The following is a 19,602-nucleotide window of genomic DNA, read 5'->3' on the forward strand; positions in this document are numbered from 1 at the left end:
TCCTACTACCACCGAGCGCGAACATGTTGGAGACAAGTGTAAATTCAGGAAACGGCCAGTTTCAAGTCACTGTGACCGACTCCGACATTGAGAAAAAAACGTCAAGGCTACCGGCACTAACCTATGTTGCCAGCTATTGTGCCCATGCAGCTCTAAAAAAGTTGGCATGCGCATCTTCCAGTGAAAGCCTTGTGATGCAAGACGTCAATCTAGATGACCCTGAGAATGCATTAATCACGAAGCTGACAAGGGGTGGCCTGAAGTTTCCACGAGCAGTTGTAGTTAATGCTGTACTCTTTACTGGAATTATATTGGACAAGCTCAGGGCACCAGAATATGCCGTACGAATTTTCAGCCTTCCTAGGCAGAAAGATACTATTGTCGGCCTTGTGTTCGCAACCCTTCATGACTTTGAGGATGTGGATATCTGTGATTTCGGTCATCCTGCACAGGAGGTAATGGGGCATGTTGTAAGTGCTGCAGCGAATACACTGTTGAACAACTTGTGCCGCAGAGAAAACGACAAATTAGGCAACGCCAAGAAGAACCGAAAATTGCAGACCTTGAATGCCTGAGATGTTTCTCATTATTTATTTTTTACTCATGAAGCTCTGTTTTGTTGAACATCTACGTATGTTTGTGTTGACAGAGCCCTTGTAAAAAGAAACCTGTGGCGTAGCTAGGACTTATTTGCCTACATTATCAAAATTTAAACCCTGCATTTTGGCCAATTCAAATGTTAGCGTTTGAGTGCATTGTGCTACCTGTTTATGATTCGAACTCTCCATGCTACTGTAATCCATTAACTGCATGTTTTCCTTTAGGACTGAGAGTAGGCCTCTCGTTTTTTACTTACTTTTCACCATTATCTCAGTACTTTATGAAGACCAATAAGACCTGCAAACAAGGCGGGTGGAAATAAAATAACCACAAGAAATGGTACAAACAAGACGGAGGCTTATTCTATTTGACAATTATTTGTGCGTGACCCTATAACGATAAAATTTTCACAATAAAATGAACCTCGGTATTCGTGTGTCTAGCGAGGAGTGTTTTACGCAATGCAAGAGTGAGAATGATAATTGTATATGGGAGACCTAAAATGTTTGTTTCTGAATGCAGTTCTTATCATTTGTGAATAAAGTTTATTCTGTGTCTTCAATATGCAGTTTTCCTCTTTCTTTCGTTCCGTCTAAAGTTAAAGTGACTAAGGAGCATGCAGTTTGCTTGTCTTAGTCCCGACCAAACATCACAAGCACAATAAGGCAGGTCCGTGTTGCGATACTCGCAAAAAAAAAACATGTTGCCAATCAAGTAATCTAAGGAAGGTATAAAAGAATGCTGCTTTCTATGATGGTGTTGACTGCGGTGAACCAGCGGCTCCCCCTTATCTTTTGCGTCAACTATACGCGACTTACTTTGGAACCGAAGCATGTGCATTTATAGGTTGCTGTCACTTTAAGGCCAGCACTAATTTTCCCATGCCATAGTATCCGCGACGCGCAAAGAGACACCCTGCAAGCGCAACGAACCTAGGCGCGGAGATGCCGACGGCGTCGACTGTCCGGCCCATCCGACTAGCCTTACGTCACACCGGCGTGCGGAGGCCTTACATTTTTTATGCGAAGCATATTACTAGAGCTCAACCCAGCTCCTCAGGCGCGGCAGTGTCGCCTTCGATACCACGTGACACCGTGACGTCACGACAGAGGAGAAACGGGGCTCCAACTCGCGCCGTCGCTCGCGGCGTCGCGGCGGTACATAAGCAGCTGCGCTTTTTCTAGGTGGCTTTGGCTCAACTCTTGCAAGATGGGCTGGGTGGGAATCGAACCAGGGTCTCTGGAGTGTGAGACGGAGACGCTACCACTGAGCCACGAGTACGATGCTTCGAAGCGGTACAAAAGCGCCTCTAGTGAATGCGGTGTTGCCTTAGAAACGAGCTGTTTCTAAGGCTCAGGCGTGCGTCGCTTGCTCAGGCAGACATTTCGTTGCCGCGCCGAACGCTGCGTTGCTCGACGCTCACCGGGTCCAATGCGGGGCGCGTAGTCGCTGCGCCGTAGCCCATTGTCTTACACCCCTTGGCGGGTCGACGGGAACGCTGTCGCGTTCCACTCTTGAAGGCGAAGCAGAGTAACGCATGAGTTGTTCCTTCTACTAGCCGAACCAAATATAGCCAAGCAACAGCAGTTCACCAGGCTAAACAGTGGTTCAACAACTAAAATAAAGGCTAGTATGCTTCGCATCCTGGGCTTAACCTTAGCTAAGCCACAGCCATTTTTTCTAGGTGGCTTTGGCCGAACGCACGGCGCGCACCCTCTTTCAACCAGCCGAAGACAACGTTGCTCGCGAGAGCGCTCCAGAGCGCTCAGAAACAACCAGCCGAAGATGGCATAAGTGTTTGTGCAGCACTGACCTATACCGCTGGTCAGGCGCTCTAGTGCACAGCGCCCAAAGTCGTGCGCTGCACGAGACGAGACGACCGCAACTTTTCGCACTCGACATCGTCACCAGAAGTGCAGCGGGCAGCAAGCGAGGAAAAAACACGACAGGTCATTTGACGTCAGCGTGACGCGTTCGTCCAGCTCCGGGCTGGGAGAATGCAGCGAAGGAATTTCACTTGTGGGGGCTAGATATGGGCTAGTGGAGAGAGTGTCTCTATCTTGCCGGTGACACTCGCATCCCGAAGTCGTGGGTTCGCCGCACTGAAATGTCTTAATCTTGGTTATCAGCGAACCAATTTGGAAAATTCTTGCTGTAGAACGCTCCCTACAGCGTACGTTACGACTTCCGGTGTATAACAGGCATTTGCTATGTGGTCTAACCAGGGGTCATTTAAACATATATATGGCGCCTCGTAACTGCTTCCAAGGCCTTCCTGATCCACTCTTCCAGACAAAATTCCTTGCTTTCTCATGTAACTGTTATTAACTTGCATTCGTTAACGTCAATATTTACTAAGTACTGGGTAAAGGAATTTTAACCCACGGCGACCATGACCGGACCGAGCTGTAGACCGTGTGGCACAGTGGCTCTCAAGGAGGCCTCTTTGCCGTGGGCTCAGAGCGTGCGCGCGCTCAAATTGCAAGCTAGGTGTAGGAAACTCTCCATTATGGCCAGTGTATACAAACGGCGTGCGATTGTGATACCTTGCGCCATATCTCGCCGTTTCCGCAGTGGATTGCAGCAGATTTACTGTATATGCCGCAATTCAAGGTTACTTAACGACATACTAGGTTACATTTCAGTGGCTCTACGTCCCAGTTGCTAAGAACAGAAGGCACGTCCTTCATTATTGAAATCAACATTGCTACCCAGACTGAGAGGCTAAACTTTCACTATCTTTATTTGAAACAGTAGATGCTAAATGCGAAAGTGGGACTTGCATAGGTTTTTGGTGATGTTTGGCAGACCCAGGTTGCCCGAACCTTAGGTAACAGAAGTATACAATTAACTCAGGTGAATTATTTAAGTTCAGTGCTTATGGTGTCAGTTCTAAAGCAAACTTTCATAGCCCGTGGCAACAGCAACAATAACAAGAAAGAAAAGCTAAATAGCTCATCTCACAGGCGTGCGACTAGGAAATCTCACAGTATTAGTTTTCGTCGTACACATTAGCGGGCTGCTTCAATTTGTCGCCGAATCCGTGATGTCTGCATCTGCCAGCACCTGCTGGCCTTGAGAATAGCTATGGCGAGAGCGAGGAGCCAATCACTGCCGCATGTAAGAGCGCACGCACTCAAGAACGTTGTTCAGCGGCTGCAGACCGTTTTCAATGTTGCCACCGGAGTCACTGTGTACATCAGCCACGCGTGCTAAAAGGAAAGCTCAATTACATGACTTACACGAATGGTCGAACATATGAGAAAAATGACCCATTTTAATACGAGAAGCCTTCGCCTACGATTCACAGTAATCCTTTTACGCTATCCTTCAGGTTTTGCTTATGAGTCCTTGCGTGGGTTGTGGAGGTATAAAGCGTGAGGGCATGGCAGCACTCGCATCTGAGCAAATTTGCGCTTGAAAAGCAGCCTATATATATATATATATATATATATATATATATATATATATATAATCTAACAAATTATGCCCAGTGCCAGACTTCTGCCAAAATATAAACTCGCTAAACAGACTACTAAAGGAAGATACAAAGGTAGGAAAACAGCGCTTCTGCAGTGGCAATTTTATCAGACTCACCCCAGAAATTCTGGCGTTATGTCAGGCAAAACGATAACCGTACAAAACCGTTTTCGCCGACAGAAGAAAAGAAACAAGCGGAAACGTTTAACACATTCTTCCATTCCGTATTTACCCCCGACAATGGCATTACGCATGCTTACAGGCCAGAAAATATAAAGCACAACGAAACACTGAGCGCTCCAGTCGTAACTGAAGCAGGCGTGTCCGCACTATTATTAAATTTAGACGATAAAAAGTGCAACGGTCCTGACGGAATCCCGAACTGTTTCCTGAAACGTTATTCCGAGCCTGTAAGCACATACTTATGCCTTATTTACAATAAATCAATCTCCGAACAATGTATCCTAGCAGAATGGAAAATTGCTAAAATAATGCCCGTCTACAAATCGGGCAATATTTTTTGTCAATCAAGCTATAGGCCTATTTCTCTCACATGTACATGCTGTAAAATCTTGGAACATCTTATCTTAAAATCCGTTACACAGTTCATTGAGGCAAACAATGTCCTCCATCCATGCCAACATGGCTTCAGGACGGGCCTGTCTACCGTTACCCAACTCGTTGAGATACTACACGATTTCGCCAAAGCAATTAACGACCAGAAACAAATAGATGTAATTTACCTAGACTTCTCAAAGGCCTTTGATCGTGTCTGCCATGCTAAACTACTCCTAAAGCTTAAACATATACTAAGAGATGGGCCAATCTTTCGTTGGATTAGCAATTACTTATCTGACCGCCGCCAGTTTGTTCAGTTAGGCTCCCACGCTTCTGAAACTGTACCAGTACTTTCTGGTGTACCCCAGGGTTCCGTTTTGGCCCCTATCCCGTTTCTTTTGTTCATAAATGACATAACAAATCAGATTGAATCCAAAATTAGGTTATTTGCAGACGATTGCGTCTTGTATAGATAAGTACTAAACCGGCAAGACCAAATTAGTGTTAACAAGGATTTCTCTTCGATAGTCCAATGGTGTGAAAACTGGCAAATGGCCATCAACTTCGATAAAACAGTATCAATGTCAGTAACAAAAAAGAAATCCAAGCTTACTTTTTCATTCGGCTGTAATAATACTATACTTAACACTGTCACTCAGTACAAGTACTTGGGCGTTATCATATCATCAGACTTAGGATGGTCGGCTCATGTAGAGCACGTGGCAAGCAAAGCGATGCGAAAGCTTATGTTCTTAAAACGAGCCCTGCGATACTCTACGAAGGAAGCCAAGCTCTTGGCCTATGTTACAATCATACGTCCTGACTTAGAATATGCGAACTTGGCGTGGTTTCCCTTTGCCCACAATCAAATCGCTACTCTTGAGGCTGTCCAGCGAAAAGCCGCGCGGTTTATCTGTAACCGATTTCGGCGCACCGATTCGCCTACACAGATGCTATCCGAGATCGGCCTTCACACACTAAGCAGTCATGCGATGCTTTACCGACTCAAATTTTTGTATCTCATCCTGCATAATAAGGTTCATGTGGATTCTAACACCTATATTTCCTATAACACATCCAGAGAAACCTGTCACAAGCATCACCTTACACTCCAAGAATATTCTTGCACTAACAATACATTCAGCTTTTTGTTCTTCCCGCGAGCAGTTCGCGATTGGAATGCTTTAGCCCAGACGTTAGTCGCATAGCCCACTGTTGACAAATTTGTTGAAATTGTTGGCACAACAGTACTATCAATAACAACTAAATGATGTTATCAACGTTGTCTTTATCATTGTATTAATTACCAAATGCTTTTGGAAATGTGTGATATGAAATGATGTATGATGCTATCAATTGTATAACCGTATGCTTATTCCTTCTTCCTTTTTGTCTCTTTGCAAAACATCATATCTAATTCAAATAGGCTCTTTGTGCGTTATGTTTTTGCCATACTTATTGCTGTTGACATAGGTCCATGAAACTCTACACTTACCAAGTACCCTTTTGTATTCTTGTGTAAATGCTTGTACTACAATGTCTACAGACCCTTCTAACACACTCCTGTAAAAATCCCTGATGGGATTGACAGTATCACAAAATAAATACAAATATATATATATATATATATATATATATATATATATATATATATATATATATATATATATATATATTGGTACGGGAACAGCCGCCACAGTAAAGCTGCACCGAGGAGGAAGAAGCCGACGTGTGCCCGTCTTGATATAGCGTCACCATTTTGGCCTCCGTTAGCTCCCCTGTAAATAAATATTATATATATACTGGTACTGGTGGAGGTGCTGGGTACGCGTCTGTGCGCTCTGACCTCCAGGAACAGGGAGCGGACAATCTACGCAAAAGCCGACGGCTTCAAAGACTGCCTCCGGAATACGGCCCGCAAGATCTGCCGAGGATATTCACCACAACTGCAAGCCAGACACAGGAGACATACGGTACGGGACAGCCTCCTGCGTCGCTGGTTCTCCACGTTCCACGCTGGCCGCGGCCGTTCCATGGTTAGCTTTTTGAGGACGTGGAAGACTGGCTCGGTGACTTCGCTCGTGTGGCTGACGTCAATTATTGGGACGAGCAGAAAAAGTTAAGTAACGTGTACTTCGCCCTAGAGGACTCTGCTCGAACATGGTTCGCTAACCCCGAGCCATCCATCACCACCTGGCAAGAATTTCAACAGCAGATATGCGATACGTACAGCAGTCCCGCAAGAAAAGAGCGAGCAGAACAAGCCCTTCAGAATAGGGTTCAAAGGCCGAACAAAAGCGTAGCCATGTTCGTAGAGGACATGTCGCGGCTTTTCAAGCGTGCTGACCCTGGCATGGCAGAAGCGAAGAAAGTACGCCTACTGATGCGTGCAGTGAAAGAGCAGCTGTTTGCTGGACTGATGCGAAGACCTCCAGCTACAGTAGCTGAGTTCGTCAGTGAAGCGACAACAATGGAGCGAGCCCTTCAGCAACGCTCCCCGGTCTACGATCGCTAAATCAGCCTGGGATCAGCATGTTCTCTCTCGTTGCCCTATGACACCGATGCGCTCTGAGAGCTTGTGCGTAATGTCGTGCGTGAGGATCTCGATGGACTACAGGGAGTGTGATTTCAACCGACCGTAACATCCCTCACAGATATCGTCCGCGAAGAAGTCCGCCAGGCGACACAGCCATTCGTGCAAACTAGACCTGAAGTCGCCCCCGTACTGACTTATGCGCAAGCAGTGAGACTACCTGCGCAACCCGGGAACTACTGTAACCCGCTTTCTGAAGAACCGCTGTGCCACTTCCAGGGCCAAGCCTCATGTACAAATATGTACGGGTCCACGAGCCCCCGAATCAATACGCGAAAGTCAGACGTGTGGCGCACTCCTGACTATCAGCCACTCTGCTTCCACTGTGGAGAAGCAGGCCGCTTGTACTGTGCCTGCTACTACCGAAGAATAGGACTCCTAGGCTATGACCCCGGCGCTCGTCGCCCACGTGAGGGAGAGCGCCCGAGAGAAATCCAGCAATATCTGGCCAGTCAGCCTTTGTCGCCCTACACGCAGTTCCCACCGGTTGAACAGCCCCTGCCAACGACCCGATCTCCGTCTCCGAGAGGCGCCAGTCACGATCACCACCTCCTCGACGATCGGCGTCACCTAGCCGCTACACTACGTTATCCGCTTCCGTGGGCAACCGGGCCACGAGCCCAAGTCGGGGAAACTAAGAACAGCGACCTCCGGGGGTGGAGCCGCTGTCCAACGGACTTCGAAAGATCCTCCGCTGCGACACCCCGACGACGGCGTCGACGACGACGACAGCGACGACTGCGTACCTTCGACACCTTCCTTCGAAAACCGTGAACCTGTTTCAGCCGATATACTCGTTTCTGTAGATAAGCACTCCGTAACCGCTCTTGTCGATACTGCTGCCGATTATTCTGTCATGAGCGGACAACTGGATACTGCACTTCGCAAGGTGACGACACCGTGGCCAGGACCTAAGCTCCGTACAGCCGGCGGTCATGTTCTCACGCCGATCGGCAAATGCACTGCGAGGGTAAAAATTCGTGAGGTCCCATTTGTCGGTTCATTTATTATACTGGCAGAGTGTTCTAGGCAGGTCATACTCGGCATGGACTTTCTTCGGGAGTACGGCGCATTCATAAACCTTCGCGAGTTGCTTGTCTCTTTTTCCAGCGAATACGCAACTCATTCGGACGACTACCACCCACAGTCTACGGTGTTACGCGTTTCGGGTGACTGGGCTACTTTACCACCTCGGAGTACTGCGTTGATCACCGTACAAACAGACGATGATCGTCCCCATCTCGGAATCGCTGAAGGCAATCTGTCAGTCTTGTTGGCTCAACAGGTTTGCGTAGCCCGCGGCATCTTGCAGCTGTCGTCACGGACTGCTCAGAATTTAGTGACGAATTTCAGTCGTGAATACCCAGCACCTCCACCAGTTTGTCACAGACAAAGCCACAAAATACTTCGGTCGACGCTATAGATCTTTTATATGTCGCTGTCCTGGCACCTTCGTCGTTGTCTTCGTCTAGGAGCCACCCAACATGCCTAGCATGTGGCACCGAATTGCACCGAGTGGCTGTCAGCTGTGACGAGGGCGTGGCAATATATATATATATATATAGCGATACAGTACACACACAGTACACGATACACACATATATATACATATATAATATATGTGTGTGTGTGTGTGTGTGTGTGTGTGTGTGTGTGTGTGTGTGTGTGTGTGTGTGTGTGTGTGTGTGTGTGTGTGTGTGCGTGCGTGCGTGCGTGCGTGTGTGTGTGTGTGTGTGTGTGCAAATTGAATGTAATCCTGGGATTTTACGTGGCACAATCGACCCCAATCTGATTTTCAGGCACTTCGTAATGGGGGGACTCTGGATTGATTTTGACCACCAGGGATTATTAGGGTGGTCATTAGGGTAATTAATTGTCATTAGGGTGGCCCCAGTGCACAGGGCACGGGCGTCTTTGCATATCGCCTCCATTGAAATTGGGCCCCCACGGTTGGGATTTGATCCTGCGACCTCGTGTTCTGCATCACCCCATGCAATAGCCGCTATGCAACCGCGGCGGGAGATACGCGCTTGCGGGCCTGTGTGTGCGCGTATGTTTGCTCCGGCGTGCGTTTAACAATCCTGTGAAAATATGCCAGAGTTGTCGGCAGAACTGTTTTGAATTCGGCTCTGCTGTGACAACGTCGTGCTCATCGATGGTCATGTGTTGGCGATGGAAAAAGCGCTACAAAAATGATTGAAGCACAAGCTCCTGCAGCAAACCGTAGCCGTTTGCCGCGTGTCCGCGAAAATAGTTGAGACGTTGAACTACTAAATACGCTTGATCATGCCACCTCCACGTGGTGCACTGCACAGTCCCGGTTCCAGTAGTGCACCCGGTACCTGGGCGTGGATTCCACTCTGATGTGACTCCATCACGTAGGTGGAGTTCATTGATATAAACACATGCATGCGGAAAGACAAATCTTACACGTTCGTAAAAATAACTTCAGTCAGGTAAGCCAGAAACAGACGAGTCAAGAGCATTTATTCTTTGAAGGCGTGTTCGTAGCCTATTAAAACACCGAATCACACTGTATTCGCACTGTTTGGTAGCGCGTCTTATCGTTCAGGTGCCGACCACCGAGTGAGGCCCACAAGTACTGCAGGTCTTTCTACCGATAGCCATTTCCTTCTCTGCACGTATTCCCGTTTTTTTATTCTTGTGGCGTCTTTTTAAAGGCACGTTCGTATCAATTCTGGGCTTCTTTGATGGAATGTACTATTTGTGAAATGACATCAGGCGCACGAGATTCCGATATCACTACCTACATTTGTACAGCTTGGAAATGCGACGAAAATCCGACGAACTAGGCCCCTTTTTGTCGTAGACTTCCTTGAGCCTACTGCCATCCTTTGCCAGCATGGAGGGGCGATTGGGATCACGGGTAAATGAATCCGATCCATACAGCATAACCGAGTCGTAGTCGAATGGTGTCAGCAATAGGGCGTCCTCAGGCTCCAGCTTCCGAAATTGTGGCAGGAACTCTGCGAGGCAAAGGAAGAGCGGAAATTTATTGGGCAAGGAAATGCTTGCCGAAGAACGCGGTTTCAAGCTCGCTTGAAAAACTTTTCAAGCATAATAATTAATACACATTTATTTATTGATATATTTTCGTTCTAGCAGCGCCGGGATATCGACGCGAAATACCACGAAACATCCTTATTAGGAAGTGTGCCTCAGTTTCTTTATCCTTTTGTAACCTTGCACCTTGCAAGAAAAAGAAAAGGTTTTCCGTTTCGGTATATGGACGATAGAGGCGAACAGATAAATATACAAGAGATAAGAATAGACATGACGAGTGCCATGACTGCCCTGCCAGTCATCCTGTCTGTCCTTACTTCCTGCACGTGTTTCGGCTAACGCATATTGCCCCCCCCCCCCCCCCCCTCCATGTCGCAAAAAAATATTTCGCACAATAGCGCAGCAAGAACTCCTTTCCAAGTTGGGTCTAAGTTCGCTGTGCCCTCCCTCATAATTAATATCCTACTGTGGCGTGAACATTGTTCTTTTAGAACATGAGTCAATGTAAATCATGCAGTATATCTGTGCCTTTTACCCGCTTTACTCGCTGTTTTTCATTTCTTTATTTTCTCCTATTTCCTTTTTCATTTCTCCGCCTATACATTTTTACTGGAATCGGCGCATTATCCATATACCTTCATGGGGAGCCACTGTTTGTTGCCGAAGCAAACATTCTTTTTTTCATTGATGTGCATTACGAGTGACTTGCACAGAGCACTGGCAGTACGAGTTCAGTTCTTTCTTTACATTTTTTTTTTTTTGCCCCTGTATAAAAAAATTTTGGTAATTGCGGCAGGTGGCACAGTATAGTATTTATCAATGGTTCTAAGATCGTGGTTTTGGAGTTTCCCGCACGCAAGCGGCCATGAACGCGGCCATACACACGATATGTTTTCGGCGGAATTAAGCAGCACTTAAAAGTTCTGTGGAAAGAACCGAAAATGAGACAATGAAAAAGCTTTGAGCGCTTACCGCGAATTCACTAGTCGCGCCTGGATAGAGGTAGTCTGTTTCATACTTAGGGGAAAACTCGGAGCGCATGAGGTTCTAATCAGTCGGCCGAAGTGAACGGACGTGTCGTCAGCGCGCTCCGCAACCACCGAGACTACGCGACCTTCACCGACGGCCCTTGACCGCCCTTGCCCGGGCCGCTTTCGCCGGGAGTCATATGGGAAGCGGCTTTCTCGCCGTTTCCCACCGACCGCCTTTTCTTTCCGGGACTTTTTCGCTGCTCCACGCGCCTCTACAGCTCCAAAGCAGTTCCAACGCGGCTGCCCCTGCCGGGGCCATAGCTGCCTTGGAGTGTTTTCTACACCATGAACCAAGAGCGCCAAGCGACCAGCTCTTCCGAGGCCCATGTTCTAAACGGGCGTGAAAAGGGCCTTCGGCCAATTCGCCGCTCTGTTTCGATAGAGCATTTATCTACCGCAACGTCATTTTCCAACGAGCAGAAGACGCCATCGGCGACGGAGAACGCCGCCGCGCGTTCCTCGACAACAACGAAGACGCCCGAGGTGGATACCGCGGTAGTGGCCGCCGATCCCATCGTCGAAAATTTTCCCTCCCATCAGCGAGAGGTGGACACTCCGACCGGGGAAAGGATGGAGGAAGATCCTGCCCCGAACATTTACGACGACAAAACTGACGACTATACAGGTGCCTGTTGGAAGACAGTCATACATAAGCGACGCATCCGTCAAATGCGCGCTAAGACGCAACCCTCCGAGAACATCTTGGGCATTCCGGACGCCTCCCAACCTACCGTACGCAAGCACAGTCGGAATCAGAACCTGCCTCAACTTCCTTTGCACGATGAAAAGGTAATTCTGCGGCCTCACGGAGGACTTTGTCTCGATAAGTGGACGCGCCCAGAACTCGCCAGCGCTCTATGGAGTGCAGCCGGCTTGACCACTAAGGATCGTCAGGACATCATATTCCGACTGCGACCTCAGCAGAACTTGGCAATCATCAGCACACCCCAGTCACATGCAGCCGACGCATTGTACAAGGTGAGGGAGCTCAACCTTGGTCAGCGGGTCTATCTCATCACAACATATTTTGCGGCCCCAGACAACTCATGAAAAGGAATTGTTCCTGGTCTTTCGCCCGGTACACCGTCTTCCAAGCTAGTGGATGAGCTTTTCGCTCCTGGAACTCAAATACTTCAAGCACGAATGATGGGTCAAACCAACGTTGCGTTGGTAACATTTGAAGGACTTAAAGTGCCTCGCTACGTGCGTTTCTCTATTGCAGAACTCCGCTGCTACCTCGATCGACCCCGCCAACTGGTTTGCAAGATAGGTCACAAGCTCGGCCATTGGGCTGATTAATGTCCTACGCTACACGTGGTCATTTGCGCGACGTGCGGGACTGACAATCCCACCCCGCACATCCATGCACCCCACACTGTAGATCCTGTGACGGGACCCACCCTACAGCCGATCCAAACTGCCCGCGGCGTGCTATGCAGACACTGGACAAAGCTTGGGTGCGGGAAGCTCTCGAGAAAGAACAGCGTGAACTCCAACCTTCCAGCGACCCGACCATTACCACAGATACGGCGGAGACCCGAACGTCGCGCGCCCCAACGAAGGAGACCAGAAAAGTCCGGTAGGAGACCCGTTCGAGATCCCGTCGGAAATTCCGGAACCGCTCCAAGTCTCGGTCCCGATCCCGCGAGGCATCGGTGCGCCTCCCAGAGAAGCGCCCTCCTTCCCCATCTTCCCAACAACCCTACAAGAAGGCCCTGCAGACCAAAGCCCCAGCCAAGGTGACCCTGGTCCCTTCAGGGGTGCAGTGGACCCCAGAGAAGAAAACAGCAATGGAGGCGCCTCGGGAGGTAGGTCGGGCGGAGGGTCCCCCACAGCTCGCTCCGTTCCGTAAATCTCTCCCTACCCCTTCCCCTATTACCAATTCGTTATCAAATCCCGATCCTCTAATAGAAATAGCCCGCCTACGTCGTGACATGGAGGCGCGCTGTGAGCGCCTGCAAAAACAAATGGACGCGCTGGTGGCAAACATGAGCGCTAGTATACAGGCGGCTCTGGGCCGGATAGAACGCCAAATGGAGGCCCTTCAAATAGGGATTACGGAGCAAGTGAAATCATGTATAGAGTGCACTTTCGCACGCATACAAGTTCCTGAGCTTAGCGGTAACAACGAAAGCGCGCTTTCCGACCAAGGCTCTGCCACACCACTAGTTGCTCCGCGTTATGATGGCGCCGCGTAACGCGGAGCAACTAGTGGTGTGGCAGTGGAATTGTAGGGGACTCCGCCGAAAACGAGGTTCCCTACAGCTGTATATCGCCACATCCTCGAACCCTCCCGATGTCATCCTCTTACAGGAAGTCAATTGCACCCCTTCTTTATCCGGCTACAGCACGCTCTCGGGTGTCTCTCCTCTTGAGGGAGCCTTAGTTTCGAAACATGTTACATGTCGCATGCATACCACTAACATTGACATTCCTCACCAAATACTGGAAATAATTACGCAAGGTGAACGCAGCGAGAGTCTGTTTCTACTCAATGCATACAGTTCCCCCCGTTCGAGAACGCACTGTTTTCAGCACCTACTAACAGAATTTGGTAGGTTTGCATGGGTTTGTGTGGTGGCCGGCGACTTTAACGCTCCGCATGCTAAAGGGACCGCAGGCTAAAGGGACCCGCTTATAGAATGCCATCTGTAACATGAGATACACACTGCTTACCGACCCAGAGCACCCCACTCGGATGGGCAACAGCGTATCTCGTGACACCTGCCCTCACCTTACCTTCGTGCGCAATACTGGCCCACTCGTTGCGCACGCGTCTTTAGAGGAGCACCTTGGTAGTGACCACTACATTGTGGCGACCACCTTGTCATTACGGGGTGCGCGCAGGCCCGAGCGAAATGTGCGTATAACGGATTGGGCGAAATTCAGGGAACGTCGCCAGGACCCACCTGAGCGCCAAGGGTACGAACGCTGGCTTGACTCTCTCGCGCAAGAACTAGAGGCCACCACGAGCACACTGCGCACCACAACCGACACACCAGACATAGACCCGCATTTACTTCATCTTTGGAACGCCCGCAGAGGGTCGACACGACGATGGAAAGGACAACGCCTGAACCGCAAACTTAGGAAACGTATAGATCAAATTACATGGGAATCTCAGGAGTATGCAGATATCCTTACGAGAAATAACTGGCGAGGATTTTGCGATCGCCTCTCAGGCACATTGAGCACAGCAAAACGTGGTTGATCCTTCGCTCACTCACAGATTCCACCACAACAAAGGGAAAAACATATCAACAGCTGCACATCCTAATGCACGAGTACAGGGACGATGCCTCGACACTCCTCAGAGAGCTAGAGAAGCATTTCATACCCACAGGCCGGCCGCCGCAGTACCCTGACTATCCTTATGTAGGCGAGGCGAACGAATTGTTCGATGCAGACATCACATCTGACGAGGTGCGGGTGGTCCTACAAGACCTACGCCGCAACACGGCACCGGGAGCCGACCACATCCGATTCGCCACCCTTCGTAACTTCAGTGACGCGGATATTAACCACCTCACCCATATCTTCAATGATTGCTGGCGCAAGGGTATGCTTCCCCAAGCATGGCGACACACCGACATCACACTGATCCCCAAACCGGGCAAGCCTGTTAAAGTTGAAAACTTACGACCCATCTCCCTAACATCCTGCATTGGTAAGCTCATGAAGCATGTACTCTTGCTGCATCTGCAGCTCTTCCTCGAAGAAAAATCATTCCTTTCTAACTCTGAATTCGGATATCGGGCTCATCTGTCTGCCAAATATGTGCTTTTACAATTGCGGGAGAAAGTCACAGGACCTCCCTCGTTCACCCAAACGAGAGCACTCATCGCCTTAGACCTAAAAGGGGCATTCGATAATGTTGAACATGACCTCATACTTCGCAATGCTGCACATTCACACTGTGGAACTCGTATGTACAACTATATCCGCACATTTCGTCGAGATCGCACAGCCACCGTAGGAATGGGACCGCATCGATCCAGTACGATTCGCCTTGTAGGACGTGAGACACCCCAGGGCTCATTTCTTTCCCCTACCGTATTCAATATCGCGCTCGCAAGGCTCCCCCGGCTACTCGACCAGATCCCTGATGTCGCCCACGCTATTTATGCGGACGACATTACTATCTGGTAGACACGGGGTTCCGACGGAGCCATCCAGGACCGACTGCAGCAAGCAGTCGATACAGTTTCCGAGTACGCGAGAAAATGCGGCTTAATATGTGCTCCGGAAAAGTCGGAGCTCATAATCACTCGCCCCCGGAGCCGTTCCTCTACTCCCCCTATCACTGTGCACCTGGATGGCACACCGATACCACAGGTTAATCGTGCTCGTATCCTCGGCCTACACGTCCAAGCGGATGGCAGGTCTAACTACACTGTTTCCCTTCTATCCAGACAGATTGAGCAAATTCTGGCCATGATCCGGAGGGTATCCAACAGGCGCTCGGGCCTTCGAGGAGAGGACCTGCTGCGCTTGGTGGAGGCATGCGTGATCAGCCGCCTTACAGTCCATCTCCCATTTCAGCGGTTGACCCAAGCGCAACAACTTCGCATAGACGCAATGATTCGCAAAGCGACGAAGCTGGCCCATAGCCTCCCGAATTATACTTCCACACGCCGTCTCCTTAACTTAGGGACACAACACACTAGGCGAGCTGCTAGAGGCACATTGGGTCAGCCATCGCCAGCGCCTTCTACTCACTCCTACTGGCCGCCATCTTCTCACACGGCTAGGATACTCTGTCCCACCCCTTGAGTCTGAAACCCGTCCAACGATCTTGTAGTCAGCGATACGCCAAGCACTAAGTATTCATTCTTGGCCACGTAATATGCATCCCGAGCATGACAAAGGGCGGCGCAAACCCCGCGTACGATACATTGGCCGCATGCTTGCAAACATCCCGGAAACAGATAATTTATACACGGACACATCACGCACTGAAGAGGGCTATACCTCGGTAGTTTTGGATGGCACCGAATCCCTGAGAGACTCTGCTGCAATGCGCGCAACAAATGCCGCTTACGGAAAAATTCTCGGTGTTGCTCTTGCAATTCGATACGCCATCCGTGTTCCTGAGGAAGTGTATATATCGACGGGCTCGCAACAGGCATGCCGGGCGTTCCTATCAGGACATGGCAACCCGAGAGCGGCGTACCAAATTTTCAAACACATCCCGCAAAATACACCAACCACACCTCCCCGCATCCACTTACTCTGGACCCCTGGTCATACCACGCTGCCTGGTAACGAACGCGCACATGCGGTTGCCCGAGAAATTTCCCTCCGGGCGACTCGGCGTGGTGAGGCGACTAGTTCGGAGTGGGGGGATCCCTTGCTCCGTTACAAAGACATACTCCGTCATTATAAACGCATTCGTCGCACCCACGCCGCACCACCGCCGTCCTTCTGGCGGGAGGAAGCAGTGGCATTACTCCAGTTACAAACCGCAACTTTTCCAAATCTTGTCTCTCTCAATAAATTCTACCCACACTGTTATGCAGATCGTTGCCCTGGCTGTGGCAGCTCGCCCACAATCTTCCACGTCACGATTTCCTCTCCTTTACCCCCTACGCAACAAAGAGCTGTGGGACGATGCCCTCCGCGACGGACCTCCCGAGGTCCTCCGAGCTGTGATGAAACGGGCTCGAAATATCGCCGGAATCATCTTAGGGACCCTGGACTGAGGGTTCCTCCCACACTGCTCTCGCCATTCAAATATTATTAATAACGATGTTTTACTCTCTCTCTCTCTCTCGGAGTGCATTGCATCGGCGATGCGGCGAGCGCTGTAGTCGGGCGGCGGAAGCAGCTCGCGCAGGCGCGGATGCTAGAGGGGCGGAGTCGTGATCTACGTCGTCTGCTACGGCGGCGCGCGCTGGCCGCATTGTCGGGTAGAGTGCTACTGTCGGAGGCAGTGCGCGTATTTCATTTTTGCTGCGGAACTGAGCCGATATTCCTTAATAAGCGTTGTGCGACGCCAAACTCTGAGCTTTCATTGGCCACATTGGGGTTCTACAAACTTCTTTTGACGGCATGCTTCTTTCAAAAGGCCGGGGTACATAGTGCGTGCATGTATATTTCTTCGCTGTGTGTGTCACCGTAATACGCAGCGGGTAGAAATGGACACCGAACTGTGCGCGCAACGTGCTCGGTCTTTATTTGACGTGAAAGGAAAACAAAGCGCTCAATATAGTGGCTATGCGAGTCGAACACGATGAAACAAACGGATACGAAATAAAGGGAAGCGTTTCTTCTCGAAAATAGTTCATTACTCAAGACAGGCCATGCCAACCGGAGGGGATATGCACGCGTCACGCTCCGAACACCACTGAGTATCTCGTCATGTCCCCAGCGGCAGCGGGGACGTGACATGAGCCTTCAGTGTTAGATCTAACACTGAAGGCTGCACCAGCTCTAGGAACACTCACACCACACCATCGTGCAAACTGGCAAACGACATTGCACAATGCCTGACTTTCACTTTTGAATATCCTCAAGGAACACTGCGAAGAACAAATTGAAACTTTTAGGCACAGACTTCGGCACATAACCCTCACAATAGATGAGAAGAGGGATTAAAACATTACGACGATAAACAGCCTAGAAAATTGATTCAAAAACAAAAGAAAAAAGCAAGCTTTAATCAAAAAAACAACCTCTTAGCTAAAGAGCCACCACACGCCAACGAGAGGGACCTCGAGTTTAGAAGTACCAGACGTGAAGGAAACTTCCACAAAACTTAACCACTCCAATGTTATAGACATTTCAAAAACATTAAGTAAAAAATGAATAGACGTACTCAGCAAGGGCCTAAACTTTTGTCCCACGAACAACACAATAAATGAATTCGAGCTTCACAAGGACATTTCGGAATTCTCCCGCCGAATGTGTATACGGCACTTCTTCGCAGACACACCAGACACCGGGACGACACCACTTAGAGCCCAATCCACTTGGACTCCCGAACCAGAACAATCCATAGAACTTGACATGTACCTTAAAGCTGTCACTAAAGAAATTATAAGCCGATACAAGACATCTAAGCGACCTAAAAACATAACTGCGTCGAAGAGTCATATCATTTCAAATGTTAGTTGCCGGAATGACATTGTTATTAAGGAAGCAGATAAGGGTGGAAGTATAGTTATTTGGCCAGTAGAAAAATACAAGCACGAGGCTTACAGACAACTAAACAACCCAGAGCATTACCGCAAACTAGATAACGATCCGACATTGTCCTACACAGTGACAATTACCAACAGGCTGAAATCACTTTTGGCTGATGAATTAATAACACCGTCAGAATACAAATTTCTTAAATCAAGCAACAAAGCTGCCGACCGTTTTTGCCTCCTTCCAGACATTCATAAAATTCCATGCGCTGAAATATACACTGCTATTATCCCAGGCCGTGCGATAGTATCAAACAACAACACCCCGACAGAGAGCATCTCCACATTCCTTAACCACTACCTTGGTGACTTCCCAAAAGCACTTCCGTCCTTTGTACAAGATAACGCCCCACCTGCTGAGAATTATAGAGGACATTAATACTAAAGGCACATTACCCCACAACACAATTCTCGCAACACTAGACGTAACGGCGCTGTACACCAACATTTCAATCCCTCATGGTTTATTTTCGATAAAACAAACGCTGTCTAAACACAATGCACAACACTCTACTGAAGTCTACTTGTCTCTCCTTGAATTAGTTCTAACACATACCTACTTCAAATATGAGGAGAGTTACTACCTACAGATACATGGTACAAGCATGGGTACGCCTTTTGCACCAACCTACGCGAACATATTTATGGGGATTCTAGAAACAGATTTCCTAGCGCGCTGCACTGCCAAGCCCCACACATACCTACGATACATAGACGACATACTCATAATATAGGGACATGGTCAAGACAGTCTAGATAGATATGTAGCATTTCTAAACTATCTTCACTGAACAATAAAATTCACATCAGAATCCTCAACTGAGCGCATAAACTTTCTGTACACAACAATATACATTGACAATGGGGAGCTAAAGACAACGCTGTATAGGAAACCTTTCGACAAACAACAGTACCTAGAATATACCAGCCACCATCCCAGACAGTGCAAACAAGGCATCTTTAAAGACCAAGCCACACGACTACGTCACATTTGAGTTGAAAACCAAGACTACATAGAGAGACTAGATCAGCTTAAAGAAACCCTATCAAACAGGAACCACCCAAACAGTGACCTTCAAACAGCCTACATCGCTGCAACCAAACTTGATCGAGCCGAGGTCCTCAA

The 19,602-nt window shown here is 48.9% G+C and overlaps 1 protein-coding gene across 1 annotated transcript in view; it reads right to left on the reverse strand.

The window, feature by feature from the left end:
* Window positions 1-9,699: 9,699 nt before the first annotated feature.
* Window positions 9,700-19,602, reverse strand: part of LOC129380175 (zinc metalloproteinase nas-6-like) — a 66,301-nt gene continuing 56,398 nt past the window's right edge. Inside the window, exon 4 of the mRNA XM_055066352.1 lies at window positions 9,700-10,218. Within this exon, the coding sequence (XP_054922327.1) occupies window positions 9,995-10,218 (224 nt within the window). The 3' untranslated portion in view covers window positions 9,700-9,994. The remainder of the gene's footprint in view (window positions 10,219-19,602) is intronic.

Source organism: Dermacentor andersoni, chromosome 6 (assembly GCF_023375885.2).
Source record: "Dermacentor andersoni chromosome 6, qqDerAnde1_hic_scaffold, whole genome shotgun sequence".
Classification (NCBI taxonomy): domain Eukaryota; kingdom Metazoa; phylum Arthropoda; class Arachnida; order Ixodida; family Ixodidae; genus Dermacentor; species Dermacentor andersoni.